The sequence below is a fragment of the Neovison vison genome, chromosome 7, assembly GCF_020171115.1.
Source record: "Neovison vison isolate M4711 chromosome 7, ASM_NN_V1, whole genome shotgun sequence".
Classification (NCBI taxonomy): domain Eukaryota; kingdom Metazoa; phylum Chordata; class Mammalia; order Carnivora; family Mustelidae; genus Neogale; species Neogale vison.
The window spans coordinates 138,388,992-138,412,538 of NC_058097.1; the positions used below are offsets into that span (position 1 = coordinate 138,388,992).

The 23,547-nt window shown below is 42.2% G+C and overlaps 1 protein-coding gene across 6 annotated transcripts in view; it reads left to right on the plus strand.

Moving 5' to 3' along the window:
- SYTL2 (synaptotagmin like 2) overlaps positions 1–23,547 on the plus strand; it is a 119,742-nt gene that overhangs the window by 54,474 nt on the left and 41,721 nt on the right. For 5 of the 6 annotated variants that reach the window (XM_044258385.1, XM_044258386.1, XM_044258388.1 and 2 more), the window contains exons 3-4: positions 12,856–13,007; positions 14,637–14,769. In XM_044258385.1, coding sequence (XP_044114320.1) covers positions 12,856–13,007; positions 14,637–14,769 — 285 coding nt within the window. Of the gene's footprint in view, positions 1–12,003; positions 12,029–12,855; positions 13,008–14,636; positions 14,770–23,547 lie in introns of those variants that run through there. The other variant, XM_044258389.1, reaches the window with a different exon arrangement.

The following is a 23,547-nucleotide window of genomic DNA, read 5'->3' on the forward strand; positions in this document are numbered from 1 at the left end:
ATCCACTTAGAGGATTATCAATTGCACATTTAAAATCTCAGTTTTATTTCCCTAACACGATTTTACAGTTTCCCAATACTTCTCCCTAGCTGGTGTGTGGTTTTAGAAACACAAATCATAATTCTGATATTGGCCTAAGCAAAACATCATTAGAAAGGCAAACCTACCACTATAAATTAGTCTGATCTTTCGAATGCTAATTTTTTATGGACTGTGGAGTATGATTCCCCTGCAGCTCTGAAAGGATCTCACTAATGCAGTGAAGCACTATTGCCCACGAAGAGCAGGTGCTGCCTCCCAGTGCCTTTCAGCCCGGCTCTAGGTGAGATTTCACGTTCACGCTGAAATCCGTTTGCCTTTCCTGACATATCCAGGGCTTCCAGTTGTTCCCAATCTTGCTCATCTGAAACATTGTGCAGGTGACTTCATCTCTGTGTTACCTCCGGTCTGATTTCATGAATGAGAAAGAGGAGTGTCACCCAGGGGAAGTAAATGTTCAGTTCCCAAATCACTCTACCTGTTTGTGGTAGAACATGGGCTCAACCCAAGGGAACAGCCACTGTGATATCTCAAGAGGCAGCTGGAAGATACCCGCCCCAGGTCACGGCCGCCCCACAGCTGTGTTTCCCGCTGCATCTCTGGGCACACTCTTTACCATGCATGGATATTCAGCTCGCTCCCTAACTGCTGGAGACATTCCACAGACCAGCAGGGAGGCAGATATCGGGTTAGATTCTTTCTCTCTTCCTACCGCTTCTTTTTAAGAAACATCCTACTGCATACACATATGTAATTTTAGTCTTTTATGGTTTGAAAATGAGACACTCTAAAGGTGGTGTTTCCTGTGCTTGGCGTCATACTGTCAGCAGGATATCCCAGCACCACGCCTCCCACCCCCGTGCACAGAGAGCCACATCGCCAAGACGGGCATTCTTGCCATAGATAGCATCTCAACCGTGACCACATCTTATGATTCTTAGCTGTTCCCCTAAGACCTAGTTTTTTATTTTTATTTTTTTCCTAAGTAAAGGCAGTTGGCATTGAAGAACTGCTTCCCAGGACCTCTGGGGTGTTTTCTGTCAAAGCCAAGAGTAGAGGAACCAACATTTGTCAAGAAACCATATTGTATACAGAGCTCCACATGCATTTGCTTCTTTCATCTGCATAGCAGTAGTAGCTGAACCTGCTTAACAGTGAAGAAGTGAGGTAGAAGAGGTCAAGCTCCCCACACGATTGAAGCCTTGTGCCTCACACTGCAATGCCTGTGCTTTCCACCTGCTGTGCTGCCTCTCAGCAGATGGTAGGGATTTACGATGTGTCCACAACACAAGGGACATATGTGTCCTCCCCTCTTCCACTGTGAGGAACATATGCAATTTATTTCATTCTCACATGTGTTGGTTTTCAGATTCTCTTTCAAAGGTTAATTCCTTTGTAGAGTGAAGTGTGATGGTCATCTTAGACACCAACATCATGTTTGGCTCATTCAGGATGGAGTAGCAGAAACAGCCTTGACCAGGAGCCTGCATGGCTTTTGGTCCTGGCTCTCTGTGACTTTGGGCAAACCTCCTAACTTCTTTGGCCCTGGAGTACTTTCAATTCACACAGTGTAGCCATCTAGTCTAGAATATACTGAGGGGTTAAAAAAAAAAAATGGCTGGGGAGTGGGCCAGTTAGCCTCTCTGGACAGCCTGCTGGTTCTTATCTAGTTGACTAGATGACATCAACCAGGTAGGCCTTTGCCAAATCATGATGAGTAGCTGAAAGCTGGGGAATGTTGTGTAAAAAAAAGGTGGGGAAAGAGGATAGGCTGAGGGAAAACTGTTGAGGCCAGCCTGGAGCGTATCCCTGCTTTTCTGGCTTTCCTCTGGAAGTACTTACACTCTCTCTCTGCAACACAGGAATTGAGACAGGCATTGGGCTGTCTAAAATGTTGAATTTTTAAAAAAAGATTTTATTTATTTATTTGACAGAGATTACAAGTAGGCAGAGAGGCAGGCAGAGAGAGAGGAGGAAGCAGGCTCACGGCCGAGCAGAGAGCTTGATGCAGGGCTCGATCCCAGGACCCTGGGATCATGACCCGAGCTGAAGGCAGAGGCCTTAACCCACTGAGCCACCCAAGCTCCCCTAAAATGTTGAATTTTTTATGCAAAATTCTGAGAATATGGCTGGTATTAGTGGGGATTAATGAACTGTGAGCTATGAACTATAAAAGGGATTAATGAACTAATGAACAAATGAACAGATATGGCCTTTAGCATAAGGAGGAGACAGATGGCTGTCTTTTACAATTGACTACATTCTTTGTATGTGATGGTGAAATTGTGGGTATTAAATGAGATGATGCATGTTAGGTGACAGGGCTAGTACAAAACATGCTTTGTGTGTATTAGCCAAAAAGAATGGAGGCATGTCGTGCCTGGAGGGCCAGCAGGACCCTGTCCTGTCTGGTACGAGGGCTCTTCCTCTAGCTTCACTTAAGCCCACCAGCCTGTAGGTGTTAAGTGGACCTCTTCTCCAGCCTCAGCTCTCTCCTATACTCCGTGTGCCTATGTACATAGGATGGTAAGGGATGAAAACTGGGATCTTAAGAAACATCTTTTTCTCACTTCAACTAAATGGTATAAGAATTAGAGAATCAAATGCCATTTTTTTTTAAAGATTTTATTTATTTATTTGTCAGAGAGAGCGAGCGAGCACAGGCAGAGTGGCAGGCAGAGTCAGAGGGAGAGGCAGAGTCAGAGGGAGAGGCAGGCTCCCCGCGGAGCAAGGAGCCCGATGCGGGACTCGATCCCAGGACGCTGGGATCATGACCTGAGCCAAAGGCAGCTGCTCAACCAACTGAGCCACCCAGGTTTCCCTCAAATGCCATTTTTTATTGGTACAATTAGAGTTGATGAAAAATGAGACATCAACCCGGGCTGATGGAGAAGATTGTAAGAGCACCATCTAGATGGTGGGATTTTTTTTTTAATGATTCTATATCTTTATAAAACCTGGGTTTTAATGTCACACATACATATTCATCTATGAAATATTCCAAATGACTAAGATCAAAAAAGAAACTGATTGATTAAACCTAGCAGGGATTATCATGTGAGGGAAGACATAAATGGCACTTAGTGAATTGGAGTAGTTTCTTATTCTTTTGCCATTTCAGTGATAAGCTAGAAACCCCCTCCTAATTCCATACTGTAATGGCTCCCAGCCTTCCAAGGGACCACGTGTTTCGGCGGGCCTCTCTCAGCTAGCATTTGCTCACGGTGCACTGAGAGCTTTGCACCATCAGGGCTTCCAGACAGTTGTTTGGGCAGGAGCAGGTCCAGAGTAGCACAGGGGCACCTACAAAATGCCTCTCAGCCAAACACCAAAAATAAGTAAATAAACAGCCTCCTGAAGAGGAATTGAGAGCTGTTAGGTTAGGAAGGTTTGTGGTCTCTTTCAGCAAGATGATGGCTGATGCCTGATTTCATGTTCGTTCCTATTCTGCCGAGAGTGAGGTGCCCTGCCTCGTCAGGAGAAGTCACTGCCGTTGTGACGGGTATGGTTCACTTAACCCCAGCAGTGGTAGGATCACTCTTATCTCTTGCCTGACTCAGACTGGGGTGGCCATTGAGCATTTATGTGTTCTTTAATTTACCCACTTGCCAAACAATTGTTGGGTATCAGCTTTGCGCCAGGCTCAGTGCTGGGTGCTGGCCTGACAAAGGTGATTAAGACGTCCTCACCTACAGGGAATTTGCAGAGTTGACAGATTAGTGGGTGAGACAGATGTGCAAATAGATCATTGGAATATGGTGTGGTCAGTGCTGGGAGTACATGGGGAAGGGCAATCTGTTGCCCTGTGCCTTGGCAGTCAGGGAAGACTTCCCCCTGGCGGTGGCATATGAGCTGGGTCTGAAGCAATGTGCTGCTCAGTGAAGTTAGGACAGAGATCCTGAGAGACTTCAGGGTATAGTGGCCTCCTACCAAGATGGAGGCACTGCTAGGGGCTTTTAGGTAAACACCTATTTAATCACCTCAGAAGTCCTGTCGAGTAGGTCATATTTCTCCCTGTCTTTACAAAGAACAGAAGCTTTGAGAGCTGCACTAACCTGCCCAGGTAGCATATAGGAAGGACCTGTTTGGGAGAGTCTAAAGCTCATAGTCTTTCTGCCAGGCCTTTCTGTTTCTAATGTTTAGGGAGGTCAGAAAGAGCAATCTGGAGAATAGTAAGAAGTCTAGAGTACTGGCAAGTAGAGTCTGAGGGTAAGTGCTGGAAAATGAACCTGAAAAGGCAGCCTGAAGCCAGGTGGTCAGGGGCCTCATATGAAATGCATTCACTCCACAAGTACTAAATAAAATCCCACTATTTTCCAGAGACAACAAGCAAAGATATATGGAATACAGGCTATGCTGCTAGGGCTCATTTTCTAATCAGGGAACATGGGAAGGACTTCTCTCTTCTGGAATTGAAATCAAACTTGGTCCTTTGGTTGGAGAAGGCAAAAGCTCCATCAGCAGCCCACAGGGGATTTTTTGCCCCACGGAAAGCCATAGGCAATTAGAAACCATTAGAAATGTTTAGTTAGAACCAGGACCTCTCTGGTGATTCCAAATCATGAAGTTATGACTCTCTTTGTCAGGGTTTGGTGATGACAATGTGTGTCCAAGTGTTGTGATTGGGTGTGTTTGGAATGGAGTCACTTCTTCCCAGGTAATTGGGAGAGGAGAGAAGGTTCCAGCAGAGAGTTGAACTCTGGGTAAAAAGACGCTCCTCAGGCACACTTAGGAGAGAGGAAATGTACTTGCTAGAATCCCTCCTTTTGCCCCACTCCCAGGTATGTCAGTGTGCAGTGCTCACACACGGCCCTGATGTCACCTTGGTGTGGCCATAAAACATGTTCTCTGGCTAAGACACATAGATTTGCTACTTTAGGAAGGGTGCATATTAGCTTGAATGACAATCATGAAACCTTCTTGGACTTCATAGTGTAATACCTTCCAGAAGTTCAAAGTCAGCTTACGGCTTTTATACCCCCATTATTCTATGACTATGTTCTAGAGTTTGTGATTCTCATTTTATTGAGATGGATGGAGAGATGTGAAGTTTAAAAGACTTGTCAAGTAGAGGGCTGGCTGAGAAGATTGCAGAGTAGGAGGACCCCAAGCCTGCCTCTTCCCAAGGATACAAGTAGATAACACTTCCATCTGAAGACTGGCAGAACAAATTCTACAACTAAATGGTGAAGAGGCCAGCTCAAAGAAGGTAGAAAGGGCCAAAACCTGGTCTCAGAGTGAAGTGGACTGGGGCCATCTGCAGTGCAGAGGGAGCTGGTGGCACAGAAAAGGGTGAAAAACAGACTTTCACACTGGAGAACCCACAAACTGAAGGATGAATCCCCATAATATTTGCCTTTGAAAGTGAGAGGAGCTGAATTTGTGAGTTCTTAAAGTCAGTGGGATTTAAAGCCTGGAATGTTAGAAATCAGGGGCTTGGATTGGGGGAGAGCCTGGAGGGCATTAGGAAGCTGAGGCCCCAGCATTAAAGAAACAGCACACAAACAGCTAAAACATACAGCTGGAACCAGCAGTTTGAAAAATACTGAAGGAAGACAAGAGGGAGTGATTTGCTCATCTCAGAGCGTGGCTTGTGGCTCCAAGAGACCAGAATCATGGGGTAACCCCTCCAGGAACAAAGGAGCTGGCAGGTGCCATTTACCTCCCCTGCTCCCCAGCATAAACAACAGCCACCTGCAGGAACCAGCCTGGCTCTGACACTTGTTTACCTAGCTTGTTTAAACCAAGACACACCACCCTGTGCTTTGCTGGATCCTCCCTTTTCAGTCACACTTGCTGTGGTTTCAGCACTGTGGGCCCCTCCCCAGGAAGACCAGTGCAAATCTGGCCAACAATACATCTCCCCACCCAGGCATTGTGTGGGACATCTTTTCCAGCTACAGAGGGAGCAGGTCTCATTATGCAAACAGACAACCACACACTTTGTTAAAATGTGCCCCACTCCTGCTGGGGACCAAACACTGCCCATGATAGGCAAAGAGAGCCTCTGCAGACAACTGGACTAAAGGAAAAAGAGGTCAAGACTCAATAGCAGAGGATACCAACACACCTAGGAAACATTCCCTTTGCCAGGCCCTGGGGAATAGGACATGCAGTGTGGGTCAGACAGGATCTCTTCTTTATAAGGCTACTATTATTAAGAGCAAGAGAAGTAGGGGCACCTGGGTGGCTCAGTAGGTTAAGTCGCTGCCTTCAGCTCAGGTCATGATCTCAGGGTCCTGGGATTGAGCCCCACATCTGGCTCTCTGCTCAGAGGGGAGCCTGCTTCCTCCTCTCTCTCTGCCTGCCTCTCTGTCTGCTTGTGATCTCTCTCTGTCAAATAAATAAATAAAATCTTTAAAAAAAAAAAGAGCAAGAGAAGTAGCTGACATATCTAACACAGAAACAGACACAGAAAATCAGTCAAAATGAAGCAGAGAGATATCTTTCAAATGAAAGAAGAGGACCAAACCATAGCAAGAGTTGAGTGTGAAATGGGTAAAAGTAATATGCCTGATAGAGAATTTAAATTAATTATTATAAAGATATTTACTGGAGAAAAAGAGCGGGGGACATCAGTGAAACTCTTAACAGAGCTAAAGAATCAGATCGAGAACACAACAAATGAAATTAAAAATACATTTGATGGAATAAAAAACAGGCTAGATGAAGCAGAGGAATAAATTAATGACACGTAGACAGAGTAATGGAAAGTCACCAAGCAGAGCAAAGGAGACGAGAGAAAATTATGCAAATCGAGAACAGTCTTAGGGACCTCAATGATTCCGTGAAGTATAATAACATTCACATGGTAAGGATCTCAGAAGAAGAAGAGAGAGAGAAGGAGGTAGAAAATTTATTTGAAGAAATATCTGAAATTTCCCTAATCTGGTGAAGGAAAGAGATATCCAGGTCTGGGAGGCACAGAAATCCCCCCAAAATTTCAACTCAAGGAGGTCCACACCAAGGCACATAGTAATTAAAATGGCAAAAAATAACTCTTAAAAAAATGTTAAAAACAGAGAAAAGATGACAGTTACATACAAGGGGAAATCCCATAAAGCTGTCAGTGGATTTTTCAGCAGAAACTTTGCAGGCCAGAAGAGAGAGGCAGGATGTATTCAAAGTGCTGAAAGGGGAAAATCTGCAGCCAAGAATACTCTATCAAGCAAGGCTGCCATTCAGAATAGAAGAAGCGATAAAGAGTTTCTTAGACCAAGAAACTAAAGGGGTTCATGATCATTAAACCAGCCCTGTGATAAATATTAAAGGGGGCTCTTTGAGTGGAAAGGAAGGACCATAAGTGAGAGTATGAAAAGTAAAAAAACCACAAAAGTGGTAAAAATAAATATTTCTTTAAGAATTAGACAAAGGATTCATAAAAGGATGTAAAATATACCATATACCTAAAACATGGCAGAGAGAGGAGCAAAGAATGGGCTTAAGCTTAAGTGTGTATCAACTTAATATAGATTGCTATGTGAAGAAGATGTATACAAAACAGTAACCACAAATCAAAAACCAGTAATAGATATACAAGGAATAAAGAGAGAGGAATGCAAATATATCACTAAGGAAAGCAATAAGCCATGAGAGAGAACAAGAGAAGAAAAATCAGACAAAGTCTGTAGAAACAACCACAAAACCGCTAACAAAATGGCAGTAGATACATATCTATCAATAATTACTCTGAATATAAATGAACACCCAACAAAACACAGGGTGACAGAATGGATAGAAAAAGAAGACCCATCTGTATGCTACCTACTGGTGACTTGTTTCCGACTGAAACCATAAGAAAAAAAAAATCTGGAAAGAGCACAAATACATGAAGGTTAAATAACATGCTACTAAAAAATATAATAATAACAAATAAGATACGAATAAAGAATGAATCGGTCAACCAAGAAATCAAAGAATAAATAAAAAATAACATGGAGACAAATGAGAATGAAAACACAATAGTCTAAAATCTTTGGGATGCAACAATAGTGGGAGTAAGAGGAAAGTTTATAGCAAAACAGGCCTACCTCCAGAAGCAAAAAAAAAAAAAAATCTCAACCTAACTCTATACCAAAAGGGGCTAGAAAAAGAACAAATAAAACACAAACTCACCAAATGGAAGGAAATAATAAAGACTAGAGCAGAAACAAATGACATAGAAACTAAAAAAAAAACAAAAAAAACCACAAAAAAGAAACCAAACAAAAAACCCACCTCAGTAGAACAGATCAATGAAACCAGGTGGTTTTAGGTCTTTGAAAAGATTAAAACAAAATTGATAAACCTCTAGCCAGACTTTAAAAAAAAAAGTACCCAAAGAAACAAAATCACTAATGAAAAAGGAGAAATAACAATCAACACAACAGAAGTACAAACAAATGTAAAAGAATATTATGAAAACTTGGGGTGCCTGGGTGGCTCAGTTAGTTAAGCATTTGACTCTTGATTTCGGCTCAGGTCATGATCTCAGATTTGTATGGTTGAGCCAGGAGTCAGGCTCCACGCTGGGCCTGGAACCTGCTTAAGATTCTCTCTCTCCCTTTCCCCCGCTCTCTGCTCGCTCATTCTCTTTCTCTCCCTCAAACAACAACAAAAAGAGTATTATGAAAACCTATATGACAATGAATTGGATAACTTAGAAGAAATGGATAAATTCCTAGAAACATATAACCAACCAAAACTAAAGCAGGAAGAAATAGAAAAGAGACCAATTGCCAGCAGCAGAATTGAATCAGTAATAAAAAACCTCCCAGCAAAGAGGAGTCCAGGACCAGATGGCTTCACAAGTGAATTCTACCAAACATTCAAAGAAGAGTTAGAGCCGATTCTTCTCAAACTATTCCAAAAAAATAGAAGAGGAAGGGAAATTTCTAAATGTATTCTTTGAGGCCAGTATCACCCTCTTATCAAAGCCAGATAAGAACACCACAAAAAGTGGTGCCCAGGAGGCTCAGTCTGTTAAGCAGCTGCTGTCTGCTCAGGTCATGATCTCAGGGTCCTGGGATTGAGCCCCACATTGGGCTGCCAGCTCAGTGGGGAGTCTGCTTCTCCCTCTGCCTCTGCCCCCTACTTTTTCCTCTCTCTGTGTCTCTCAAATAAATAAAATCTTAAAAAAAAATCAGAACACCACAAAAAAGAGAACTACAGGCCAATATTTCTCATTAATATAAGTGCAAAAATCCCCAACAAAATAGTAACAAACAAAATGCAACAATACAGGATGCCTGGGTGGCTCAGTGGGTTAAGCCACTGCCTTCGGCTCAGGTCATGATCCCAGGGTCCTGGGATCGAGTCCCGCATTGGGCTCCTTGCTCAGCGGGGAGCCTGCCTCTCTCTCCGCCTCTGTCTGCCTCTCTGCTTGCTTGTGTGCTTTCTCTCTTTCTCTTTTTGACAAATAAGTAAATAAAATCTTTAAAAAAATGCAATAATACATTAAAAAATCATGCACCATAATCAAACGGAATTTTTCCTGGGATACAAGCATGATTCACTATTCACAAAACAATCAACGTGATATGTCACACCAATAAGAGGAAAGGATAAAAACCATATAATTTCAATAGATGCAGGAAAAGCACTGGACAAAGTATAATATCCATTCATGATAAAAACTTACTGTAATGTAGGTCTAGAGGGAACATACCTCAACATAATAAAGATCTTATATGAAAAACCCACATCCAACATCATACTCAATGGTGAAAACCTGAGAACTTTTCCCCTAAGGTCAGGAACAAGACAAGCATGTCCATTATCAGCATTTGTTATTTAACATAATACTGGAAGTCCTAACCACAGCAATTAGACAACATAAAGGCATCCACATTGTTAAGGAGGAAGTAAAACTCTCACTATTTGCAAATGACATGATACTGTATATACAAAACTGCTAGAATTGATAAATGGATTCAGTAGAGTCACAGGATACTAAATCAATGTACAGAAATCTGTTGCTTTCCTATACATAATGATGAAGCAGCAGAAAGAGAAACTAAGAAAACAATCCCATTTACAATTAAACCCAAATCAATAAAATATCTAGGAATAAACTTAACCAAACAGGTGAAAGACCTGTACTCTGAAAATTATAAAACACTGATGAAAGAAATTCAAGATAATTCAAAGAAATAGAAAGACATGCTGTGCTCATGCGTTGGAAGAATAAAGATTGTTAAAATGTCTATACTACTCAAAACAATCTACATATTTAATATAATACCTATCAAAATACAACAGCACTTTTCACAGAACTAAAACAAATAATCCTAAAATTTGTGTGGAACCACAAATGACCACAACTAGCCAAAGCAGCCTTGGGAAAAAAAACAAAAACAAATAAAACAGAACTGGAGGTATCACAAATTCCAGATTTCAAGTTGTATTACAAAGCAGTAATAATTTAAACAGTATGATACTGTCATAAAAATAGACATGTAGATCAGTAGAATAGAACAGAAATCTAAAAACAAACCCACAGTTTGCTCAATTAATCTTCAGCAAAGGAGGAATGAATATCCAATGGGAAAAAGACTTTTCAGCAAATTGTGTTGTGAAAACTAGACAGCCACATGCAAAGTAATGAAACTGGACCACTTCTTACACCATACACAAAAATAAACTCAAAATGGATTAAAAGGTCTAAATGTGAGACATGGAATCATAAAAATCCTTGAAGAGAGCACAGGTGGTAATATCTCTGATACTGGCGATAGCAGCATTTTTCTAGGTATGTCTCCGGAGGCAAAAGAAATAAAAGCAAAAATAAACTGTTGGGACTACATTAAAAGAAAAAGAAAAAAGTTTCTGCACAGTGAAGGAAACAATGAAACTAAAAGACAACCTATGAAATGAGAGAAGATATTTGCAAATGACATAAATGGTTAGTATCCAAAATATATAAAGAACTGATACAACTCAACACCACAAAAAAACAAACAAAAAAATGAGCAGAAGACATGATTTAAATTTAAAAATGGGCAGAAGACATGAACAGACATTTCTTCAAAGAAGACATGCAGAAGGGCATCAGACGCATGAAAAGATGCTCAACATCATTCATCATCAGGGAAATGCAAATCAAAAGTACAATGAGATATCACCTCACACCTGTCAGAATGGTGAAAATTGAAACACAAGAAACATCAAGTATTGGTGAGGATGTGGAGAAAAAGGAATCCTCTTGCACTGTTGGTGGGAATGCAGTTGGAACAGCCTCTGTGGAAAACAGTATGGAGCTTCCTCAAAAAATGAAAAATAGAACTACCCTACAACCCAGTAATTGCTTTACTAAGTATTTACCCCAAAAGTACAAAACACTCAGTCAAAAGGATACATGCATCCCTATGTTTGTTACAGTGTTATTTACAATAGCCAAGCTCTGGAAGGAGCCAGGTATCCATTGGTAGATGAATGGATACAGAAGAAGTAATAAATATATATAATGGAATATTATTCAGCCATAAAAAGAATGAAATCTTGCCATTTACAACAACATGTATAGAGCTAGAGAATATAATACTGAACAGATTAAGTCAGAGAAAAAAATGCCATATGATCTCACCTACATGTGGAATATCTATACAAAAGAAATGAGCAAAGAAAAAAAAGAGATAGAGGAAAAAAAAAAAAAAGAAAGAAACCAAGACACAGACTCTTAACTACAGAGAACAAATTGGTGGTTACCAGAGGGGATGTGGGAGGGATGGGGAAATTAGGGGATGTGGATTAAAGAGTACACTTATCATGATGGGGAGAAAAACAACAAAAATAATGACAACACTTGTCAAGTAGAACACTTTTTTTTTTAAAGATTTTATTTATTTATCTGACAGAGAGATATCACAAGCAGATGGAGAGGCAGGCAGAGAGAGGGAGAGAGAGAAGCAGGCTCCCCGCTGAGCAGAGAGCCCGATACGGAACTCGATCCCAGGACCCTGAGATCACGACCCGAGCCGAAGGCAGCAGCCCAACCCACTGAGCCACCCAGGTGCCCCACTTTTTTTTTTTTTTAAGCAAGTGTAGATTTAAGGCTATATTTGTTGGTCCTACAGGTGTTAGCTTTTCAGTGAACATGAATGATTGTGGAAACCTTGAAAGCAAGTAATTGCACAATCGGAATTTGCCTCTGCCTCTATACCTCCCATCCCCCTACTTCCATAAATTTGATCTTGCCTGCCTCTAGCCTACTTTTTCAGTATTCATTTACCTGGCATTAAGAATCAGGGACATCATTCACCACCACCCCCGCCTCCTTCTCCCTCCCACTTCCCCTACCACCATCCCTCCTCCTACCAGCATGTCTCTGACATACTCATTTCACTAAAACGGAAAGGATTGATAAGCTGACAACTCCTCCACCAGGTATTCATTGGGTATTAGCTGCCAGGCATTGGCAAAGGGCAGTTTTGCATGCATTAGCTAATTTAATCCTCAAAGCAATCCCATGAAGTAGATCAGTATGATGAACCTCTTTTTATAGATACAGGGACGAAGGCTTAGAGACACTTAATATACCATCTTTCTCTCGGGTATTTGCATTTAAACAGTAGACACAGAAGACTGCAGCCAAAAAGTGAACTGGAAAATTCCAAGCATCATGTGGAGGTCATGGGTGAATTCTTTGATTTTTAAAAAGTGTTAGCCTTCCATCAAAGAGGAATATAAATATTTCTTGGTCTTCTAGGAGATGTGTGATGTCTTCTAAAATATTGAGAGCTTTATTTGCGTGTTTACAGATTTCTTAATGCACTGTCCCAGTGAACTCATTTATTTACTGTAGGCTCTCAGCAAAGTAAAGCTCTTTTCCTTTTGTAGACATTTGCCTGAAAAAATTAAGGATGACCAAGAGTTGAAGAACATGAGTGGCCAATGGTTTTATGAAGCCAAGGCAAAAAGGCACAGAGACAGAATTCATGGTGCAGATATCATCAGAGCATCCATGAGAAAGAAGAAACCTCCGGTAGCAGGTGAGTTAATTTGGCTAGGACATTTTGAGCCAGCATTTGTTTGGGAAGTCATTGTCAGGAGTTGGGAAGGGTGTTAGAATCATTACTGAAATCTGCGGAGGGAAGTCATTTAGGGGTATGCTTTGCGTATGATTAGTCCTCCAACTCAATACCTTCTTGCCCTGGATTCAGATGGATGAAGGCAGGGCCAAGGGACTCAGGGTAATATAGAAAAACATCGGAAGTCCTTTAGACACTGTGTTGAGTTGTAGTGGTATAGACAGATGGGTTTATAAGGCATTCCTTTGCTTTTAACTGAAGATTTAGAACCATTTCCTCTGAGTAGGATGACAGGAAGAGATTAGCTTCCCTTTCAACAACTTTGACATCTGGTACATCTTTAATCAGCCAAGTGTATCATTTGAGGGACTGTAAAGACAGTATTTTGAGAGCTTCTTTAGAATTCTGTTGGTTTTTTTTTTAAATAGGTATGGTATGCCCTCTCTTTTACTCTGTGCTAGGCTGTCTAAACTTCTGTCCCTGAGAAGAGCCCCTGTTTATATCTAGTCTGTACCCAATGAGGAAAATAGCTGTCACCTTTTGAACATTTGATACATGATAGGAATTTGCTCTCTATTATTTGTAACTATAGCAGCTATCTTAAAAAAGTAGGTAGCATTACTCACATCCCTCTTCATTTTCAAGACCATCCAGGCCTTCAGAAATCTCGGGAGGTAAAGGTTAGTATTGTGGATTCTATTATGTGACAGAAGAAAGTAGACTTCTGTGTAAAGAGACCTGTGGGGGAATATCACCCTGGAATGTGAATATTTGGGAATCGGGAGCCCTCGTATTGCTTCATCTTAACATCAATGTAAAAGCATTCCCGGCACTTACTACTTACTTACTGGGGTCCTGAGCCTCAGTTTCCAAATCTGTAAACTTGGAAAATAGCAACTTCCTCACAAGGTAGTGCAGGCACAAGAAAATGCTGTGCCTGGCACTTAGCATAATTACTTAATGCTGATTATTTGAAAGGTGCTGGTAAAGACTCCTGGATGTTCAGAGGCAAAAAGAAGTCACTTCCTGAAGAGGGAGCATGGAGGTTTTATTGGGAGGGCCTTGGCTGGGTATTGAGGAGTATGTAGAATTAGAGACTGGGGGAAGGAAGAGACAGTGGAGAAGAACATTCCAGGCTAGAAACAGTTGTTCCCCTCTGCATTCCAGAGCCCAGCCTCAAGTCGGACACATTGTTGACATTCAGTAAGTGCTTGGTAATGATGGTATCTCTGTCCCAAAGAGGACTAGCTGCTCTGAGCATCCCCTGGCCATACATGTTTAGTCCTGACCCCAATTCAGGTGAAATTCACCTAGTAGTGGTCACTATTTTGCTGGAGTGGTCTCTGGAGTTACCTGCACATTTAAAGGTCCACTCTTAGTCTCAGGAGATTCTGCTTGGGGGAAGCCAAAATCAGGTATAATTTTGCAATTATAATTCTGACCCTGAGGACTCAGACTCATGAGTGATTGCCTTGGCACTGCAGGAAGACCTTAAGTTCAGGTTTGAGCCTCAGCAATAAGAGCTTTAAGAGTGTTATAGGTCATGGAGGTGAGAGATGACCTTCCTGTCTTCACTGTTTCTTCTTTCAGCCGAGCAGAGTAAGGAGAGAGCAAATGAGGCAAAGGAAAGTTGGGTAAATAACGTCAACAAGGATGCTTTCCTCCCTCCAGAGCTAACTGGTGCTGTGGGAGAGCCAGAGGATGTAGCCCCAGCAAGCCCAAGGTAAGACCAAGCTCACAAGGACAGTCACTGCATGTGGGATTCATGGCTCAGTGTACTACGAGCACCAACACCAGACGATTCTCACAGGTACTGTGAAGTACATATGAGAGAAATCTGGGCCTTAACGTGGATAAAGCGGAGTACTACTCTTCCAGCTTCCAGAATTTCTAATAAATCAGAACATTAAGTAAAACTAAAATGTTGAGGGGGGATTTCTTCTAGCACCAAGAATAGCTGGTTTTCCTTTGTATTAATGATTTTACCCTAGAGTAGAATGAAGAGATACTTCAAAATAAATATAGTCATTTCAGAGAAGAGGTGAATTATGATCAAATTGTCATAACATGGTGTGATGGCAAAAGCTCAAACACGGGAACCAGACGTGAATTCAAATCCTAAATATGCCATTTATTAGCCATTTAATGATGGGCAAGTCATTTAACCTCTCTTTTCTTAACTATGGATAGGAATGATAATATAAACCAGGAAAGGCTGTAGTGAGAATTAGTGGTAACATATGTAGAATACCTGACACATAGTAGGTGCTAAGTAAATGGCTCTTCAGGATGCAGGTTGTCCTCAATATTTCAATCTGATCGTGTTGGTGTTTTCCAAACCTGTTACCATCTGTCCGGTCAAAGTGTACATTTGAACCTGATCGTGGAGCTACATTGCCACAGATGTTTTGATGATTTGCTTTTAGGTATGTAGAGATCTTCCCATTAGTGTTCATCCCTTGGGACTGTGGTTGTTACCCTTTGGTGGGAAGGCAGATTCATTTTCTCTGTAGCTCCTCAGTGGAGATGATTCAATTCAGAGTCTCCAGCAGGGCTGAAGCCCACAATTTTCCTGGCACTGAGTCAAGTGCCAAGTCTGAGGCACCTGGGGAACAGAGGTGTTCCCAACATAGTTTACAGGTGAGGGAGAAGGTCTGTAATATAGGCATCAGTAGACATTTCAGAGCTGAATATGACTAAAGTTACATCACATAGACAAGGGAATACTGATTCTATTAAGGCACCCATTGTCTAGTTCCCTGTTGGAGAGGACTCACTTTGTTTTCCATGGGTGGTAGACTGGACTGTTCCCCCTCTGGGCTGATTTGTAATGTTCTGTTATGTCTGTAGAGGCCATGTTGGCTAGAAGTTAAACAGTAAGTAGCCACCATTTAGCTACTTACTAAAGAGTAAGTAGTCACTATTTTGTGACCTTGTACTAGAAGTGACTTAACTTCTTGGGCCTTTGGTTCCTCAACTGTAAGATGGGATGATAATGATTTGCCAGCAGGATTATTGAGAATTTAATTAGCTAGTAAATGTAGAATTCCTAACATGGTCCACAGCACATAGTAGGCATTCAGTGAATGGGAAGTAGGGGCTCTCACAGAGAGTGAGAGCCTACCCCTGCCACCTCCCTTTGGTGACTCCCCATTCACCAGCAATCCCCCAGTGGGATAAAGGATATCCTTCCATAGGGAAAGATCAGACCTGAAGTATTAGAAACTCCAGGAGTGAGAATGAGAGCACAGTCATTTAGAATCACCATCACGGAGCTGACAGAAGCTCCTAAGAGCCAGTTTGATAGGGGACAAGGATATCAGAACACTGACTGACTAGGTGAGGTGGATACAAGTCCCACAGAAGGAGGAAGGAGATTTGGGGATATCAGAAGACCAACTTAGCTCACTGAACAGTTTTGTGTGGGTCAGACTTCCTGTCCTTCTCCCAAGAACTCATTTCTACTCAAAGATCCTGGGGGACAGAGACACCACTGCCCTCCTAGCCCAGCTCATTTTCTTCATGACCTCAGGCAGTCTGATGGGCCTATCTCCCCTCTTCCTCAGTTTGAAGCTACTAATACAGCTTCCGCAATTCATGTCTCCAGTATTTCCTGCATTCCTTTTGTGACCTCAGACGAGTCTTTCTGGTCTCATCTATAAATCAGAGCAGAGCTGCCTCACCAGGATATTATGAGATTAAATGAAATGAGATGTGGGAACCACTTTGCATTTCACAGGAAGAAAGAAAATTGGCAATTTCCAGTGGCTTTATAATTATGAGATTGTAACATAGATGAGGTATGGTCGAGAAGGCAAGAATAAAAATGTCAGATGCATCTAGTTTGCTTCCCTCATTACGTGACCTGGGTGGTAATCATCCAGAACTGTGGAAGGGGCTGATGTATGCTTCCTCCTTCCCATGTCAGAAACTACTACTTGACTCAGTGTCAGGTCCTTGCAGTGTTTCTCACTTACACTTTAACCTTTGAGAACTGGGTGTGTTAAGTGTATTTTGGGGCTTGTGCTTTTAGAGGAATTGAACTTCAATAGAATGACTCAGTACCTGTCAATATTTTCTTAGCTAGGAGTCAGGTGTCTGGGAGTGTTGTGAGGCAACAGTGACTAGAAATTGAAGTTTCTGAAGGAGTTTTTCTTTCTTTTTTTTTTTTTAATTTAAATTCAATTAGCCAACATATAGTACACGTAGTGTTCAATAATTCATCAGTTGCATGTAACACCCAGTGCTCATTGCGTCACATGCCCTCCTTAATGCCCATCATCTAGTTACCCCTCCCCCCAACTCACCTCCCCTGCAGCAACGCCCAGTTTGTTTCCCATCATTAAGAGTCTCTCATGGTTTTTCTTCCTTTTCTCATGACTTCCCATTCAGTTTTCCTCCCCTCCCTAATGATCCTCTGCTCTGAAACTAAAAGGTAGTATGATGAGTGAAATAAGTCAATTGGAAAAAGGCAATTATCATATGGTTTCACTCATATGTGGAATATATGAAGGAGTTTTTCTAATAGACTCTGTGGCAAGATTCCTTCTTTCTATGAGCACAATTCTGTGTGGTCCTGCCTGGGAAGAACTGAACCACTGTGGGTGCCCACCATGAACTCAACTACCATCCCATACCTGTGTTTTTCACAACTCATCTTTGTTTGCACCTGTCACATGAGGAAGCAGAGAGAGGCTTGATGAACAAAGGATCAGAGAGTGCGGTTTTCTTTAGATTGGCAAAGGAAGGACTCCAAATGCTTACAGTTCCAATGCTGGTTGCTGAATTTTAAGGGCAGTGTTGGTGTCAACTGTGGTAAAAGACAAGTGAATTCATTTCCTAAAAAGTGCGTATTTCTAGTCATCACAGATTAGTACCTTTTATAAAATATAACAGAAAAAAAATACAGAAAGCAACAAAGGCATGCAAAATATAAACCCTTGATCATGTCCTAGGATGTCTCAGCAAATTGCTATAAATGTTTCTAAATGAATACTCTCAATTTCTGTATTTAGCTCATTGTGAACCAGTAACAATTCTCGGACTGGCACTGGTCCATGAACCACGCCTTATAGCACATGTCCTTTCCATAATAGTCCACAGGGCATGGCTGAGCCAAAGTGGGGAGTACACCATAAAGATGTGAGAAGCTCTTCCTATGGGGTCAGGACCCTACCATAAAGAAGGTATAACATGTCTTGACTATGGAGGGAGACCGGCTCTGGAATGAGAAGACCTTCTTTTGCTACTTGAGATCACATGTTCTATGAAACAAGGTTGGGTGCCCTGGGCAACGCTGAAAGTCTAGTAGCATCTCTACTGACAAGGCCCATGGATGTCCTTACTGTTGGTGCTTCTTTGGTCTGAAGAAACCTGGAAATGGACTGGTCTTATAGTTTCTGTCTCTCTCTCTAACCTCTTCCTTGAAGATAGTATCTATGAAAACTGGAATAGTTTATATTGTCAGCTCTGTGGCCTCACATGGGGCCAGTACTCTAAAAAGGAAAAAAAAAAAAAAAGATAGTTTCTCAAGTGTGTCCCAAGCTTCCCAATTCTTTCTTCCTTCTGATTCCTCTTCCCACACCCTTCCCCCTCCCACATCCCTCAGTTGCCTGGTAGCCTCTCCTTTCTCCTCTGAAGGGATACATTCCACTTAAAGGAATACTTGACATTGTAATAACTTAAGCCTGTGTGGATGGAAATGTTGAGCTTCTTGTCTTTTCTCAGTGGCCACCCTACTGAAACATGAGTCTGAGCATGTTTGTGGCATCCTAACACACAGACCAAGTCATTCTTATCATGTGTGTAATGCAAATGAGGGCATTTCATTGAAACGAAGCAGAGGTCTGTCACGTGCCTGTCTCCAACACTGTGTGGATTTTCCGCTGGGAGGACTTCCAGTTCCTCAGGGTTCTGAAGATTAAAGAAGTACTTTTTGAATACAGAAAGGCCAGAGACTTCAACCATGGGAAGCAAGGTGTTAGATGCTGAGAAGACTATGTTAGGGGCTGTGGGCATCTGAGTCAGGGAAGCTTCTAGAGATAGTTACATGTAGGGCAGCTCTTGAAAGATGAGAAGGATCATGGCAGATAGGCATGGGGAAAGAACAATACAGGCAGACAGGATGATGTGGGGGTCTGGCATGTTGGAAATGTGGAAAGGGTCTAGTCTGATGGGTCTGCTATGTGAGTGGTGGGCAGTCAGGCTGGAGGAAGAGGCTGGGCCCAGATTGTCAAGAGCCCTGTGTTGGCCAAAATGCTGGACTTTTTCCTTAAGTCACAAGAAGCCATTAAATGACTTTTTGATCAAGTTTACTTTTTAGAGTAATCATTCTGGGAACTCTGTGGAAGATGAGGTTAGAAAGTTCAATTAGAACATTGTAACAGAATGGGTGCCTGGGTGGCTCAGTGGGTTAAGCCTCTGCCTTCGGCTCCAGTCATGGTCTCGGAGTCCTGGGATCAAGCCCTGCATCTGGCTCTCTGCTCAGCAGGGAGCCTGTTTCCCTCTCTCTGCCTGCCTCTCTGCCTACTTGTGATCTCTCTCTCTGTCAAATAAATAAATAAAATCTTAAAGAGAAAAAAGAAGATTATAACAGAAGCTTAGGTGAGAGATATAAGAACCTAATGAAGGGAATGGAGCAAAGAGGAAATGTATGGTGGAGCTTTAGAGATGAAATTAGAAGAAATTTGAAGGGTTGGTAGGATACAGATATCTGATAATCCATAAAGGATATGTGGGTCATTTGATGAGAAGTTCTCAACTCGGATCTGTAGATCAGAACTGCTCAAGGAACATTTAAAAATCCAGATTCCCAAGGCTGAGTGTCCCTGCATTTCTTTCTCAGGGCTGAGGACATAGGTACTATTTACTACCATGTCCCAAGCATCTAACTTAGGAATAAGTACCTGTAGAATGAATGAATGAATGAATGCCAGCACCCTCTCTTACTGTCCTTCAGCACACTTCTCACTACCTGACATCGTGTTATGTATTTATTGTGTGTATGTATTTTCTCTTTCCCCCAGATCCATGAGGAAAGGACCTTTTGTTTATTGCTGATTGTTTCACTATACTATTCCTAGCACCTATAACAGTGCCCAACAAGTGTCTTGTGGAATGAGTGAATGAATGAATGAATGAATGAAGAATAGTGAGAGTCCAACCAACTAAATGAAAATAGTAAATGAGATAATTATGAAATAAAGAATAATGGTGAATAGGGTTAACGAACAACAAATGAATAAATGAATGATTGGATGAAGCAGTTTGCAGCTCAGGAAGTGAGTAGAAAGAGGAGAAAGGAAAACGTTAAACTCCAAGAACGGGACTGACAGCCTCCAGTCTTCATTGCTGTGCGTTACTGAGAATTTCTCAGTTCATTGGGCTCTGGTGGTTATACCGTGATGATCTACTGTGAGCTCCGGTGATTATAAAAGATGGAAGAGATTGGGAGGGGTATTCTCACGTTTGGGCGACTACAAGAAAGGGAAGGGCATTCAGGATAGAGAACTGGAGGTCACGGAGGCAGGAGGGGGCTTGGCTGCTCCAGAGGTTTGTGACGTCCATTAATCAAAAACATCCCTAGAGAATGAATGTCTCCAAAATGAGTTCAGGTAGAACAAGGCAAAGCCTTCCCTGCGGTATTTCTCTCCATGACATCAGCACTTCCCTGTAACGTGGAGAAAGCAATGAGTTTTCTTACAAGGGAAGCTGGGCGTCCTCACATCACTTTGTTTTTGGTGGAATTAAAACACTGTTTTGTTGTACATTTTAATGAATAAAAAGGCTAGTCTTCAAGCTTCACTGCCCGTGCTTCAGTAGTACTCCTGCCGCTGATCTCCCTCTTCCCTTCTGCTGAATGGGAGCCAAGCAATTCAAACCATGTCTTTAGTTCTGAAATAGTATTATTTTTTTTCTACTAATGTTCTTTTCCCTGGAAGGCTTTTGTTTATCTCTCTCTCAATCTCAATCCCTGTCTTTCTGCCTCTCCCCCGCATCTCTTTCTTACAGAAGGATTAGCTATTTACCTCCATCACCTCAATAACAAGATCAATGTGAGCCTCTTGTCTTGCTCCCAGGGGCAAGGTAGAGGTGAGCTGATCTATGGACAGCACATTTGATCTTTTGTTCTTGGATGCACTGCATATCCAGGGAGTGACTGTGGTTCTGCCCCACAGAACCACTTCTATGGAGCTCTTTAAAACAATCTTTCTTTATCCTGTAGGATTTGGGATTTACTCAAATCACTTTTGGTGGAAATAGTTGCACTGTGACATCCGTGTGAGAGCAATGTGTAGCATGCAGGGTGGTGGCCCCACACAAGTCATGTTTTACTTCAGAAACTATCGACTTGAAAGGCTTGGCCCAGCATATTTTCTAATTTACTTCTCTCCCTTTATCCCCAAGCCATTTCTTTTGTTTATTCACGTGATGGAGCTTCACTGAGTGTCACTTGGCCAGCATGGTGCTGGGCGCAGGGGGTGTGACATCGTCACAAGGGAGGTTCACATCCCTTGGTTCACAAGGTTCACATCGTCCAAAGGGAGAGGTCAACAACAATGATGACGACACATGACAAAAATCACTTGCAGAATTTGCTTCTGGTTCAATACTGTTAATATGTAAGCTGCAAAATACCTCAAAAGAAGGCATAAGATGTCAGCTGTTATTTTTAACTTTTTTTTTTTTTTTTTAGAGGGAAAGGCCTGTTAAGGTTCAAAAGTCCTTAAAAGTTGCTTTCATGGGGTGTGTGGGTGGCTCAGAGGGCTAAGCCTCTGCCTTCGGCTCAGGTCATTGTCTCAGGGTCCTGGGATCGAACCCTGCATCAGGCTCCCTACTCAGTGGGGGGCCTGCTTCTCCCTCTCTCTCTGCCTTTCTGCCTACTTGTGATCTCTCTCTCTCTATCTCTGTCAAATAAATAAATAAATAAAATCTTAAAAAAAAATTTGCTTTCATGTGCTTTGAAGCACTTTAGGGCTGGACAGAGAAGCAGATGGGGTATCTAGCTGCCTAAGTGGTGTGATCGAAAACCCCACCTCTTTCCCCAGCGTCCCTGCCGCAGTACCGAACATGATTATTCTGTAGAGCTGAGTCTTCAGAGACTCGTGTTAAAAAAGCAGATACTTTGAACCTTAATGCTAATATCACAATTTAATACTTTAATAGTTCTCCCAACAAAGTGAGCACATTTTGTCTAAGTGTTCCTTCTGGTATTGCAGGTAGTTTTTGAAGGGTGCCTGAGGGAAGAATTACAAGCACAGGGTGTGGAATTTGGCTTGCTCTGGTTTAAAAAGCTCATCTTGTGGAATGTATTGGATATCTTTTATATGCAGGACACAGTCTCCTGCCTCCGAGAGGGATTCCAAGAAACAAAGACACAGTATCTGGCTATAAAGCAACTATACTCTCTTAGGATAAATTATGGATCCTTTATGTGAAAATCTGATCACATGATAATAAATAGCGCCAGGCAGAGAGCACATTCCTGATCCAAAGTACCAAGGAAATGTGGTGCAAGATTGGAGACAAGGAGACCCACTTCCAGTTGGGCTGATAGAGGAGGAGCATTGCATGAGGGTGAAATTTGGCCTGGGCTTGGGCGGAGAGCCCAGCAAATACACAAGGGCAGGGCTAGGGGATAGGCTGAGTGCAGATAGCAACCAGGCAAGGAAGTTTTGGGGATAATGAGTAGACAGACAACTTCATTTGGCATGAAGGGTCAACAGGAAAGAAGAGGGGGAAAGTACATTGGGTAGATGGCAGAACATCTCCCTTCTTCTGGACAAATTCAGACTTCATTCCACAGGCCTTGGGGATCCAGGGATAGGTAAGGAGCAGTAGAGGGACATGGTGGTCAAAGTTGTGTTTAAGACCATCCCAGCTTAGTGGCAGAATGCTGAGTAGGTTAGAAAAACAGGACTTCAGTATCAGGAGGTCAGATGTGAACCTAATCGAGTCAACAGAAATACAGGAGGTGACAGCAGAAGTGGAAAGGAAGTGATGGATGTGAGAGTCACTGGGAAGGAAGAATCACCTGGACCCCAGTCCCCTTGCTATGAACTATTGCTTTATTAATGTGAGAAGTCAGAGGCGGGATAGCCTCGCCATGACAATGTGTGTTTTGAGGTCACGGTCAGATACCTGCCTCAGATCCCCAGCTCTTCATTAATTCATTTTGTGACATTGAACAGATTCCTTAGCCTCCCCAAGCCTCAGTTTTCTCATGAGTAAAAGGGGGAGAAGGGTACATACCTCATAGAGGTCTTGCAGAAAGCAGTTGAAAATTCAATGTTTGCTGTAATGGTTCTTGCCAAATAATAGGCAGGCGTGCGAAACATTGCTGTATTCCTCAAGAGAAGCAAAGCCAGACCTTAATGTAAGAAGTCGCTGTATTTTCACAGACAAACTTGGAGGTCTAAGACTCTTATTTTCATTTTTTCAAAGTCAGCAGACTAACCAAGTAGCTAACCCTCTGTCCCACCCCCATTTCACTTTCCCCTCT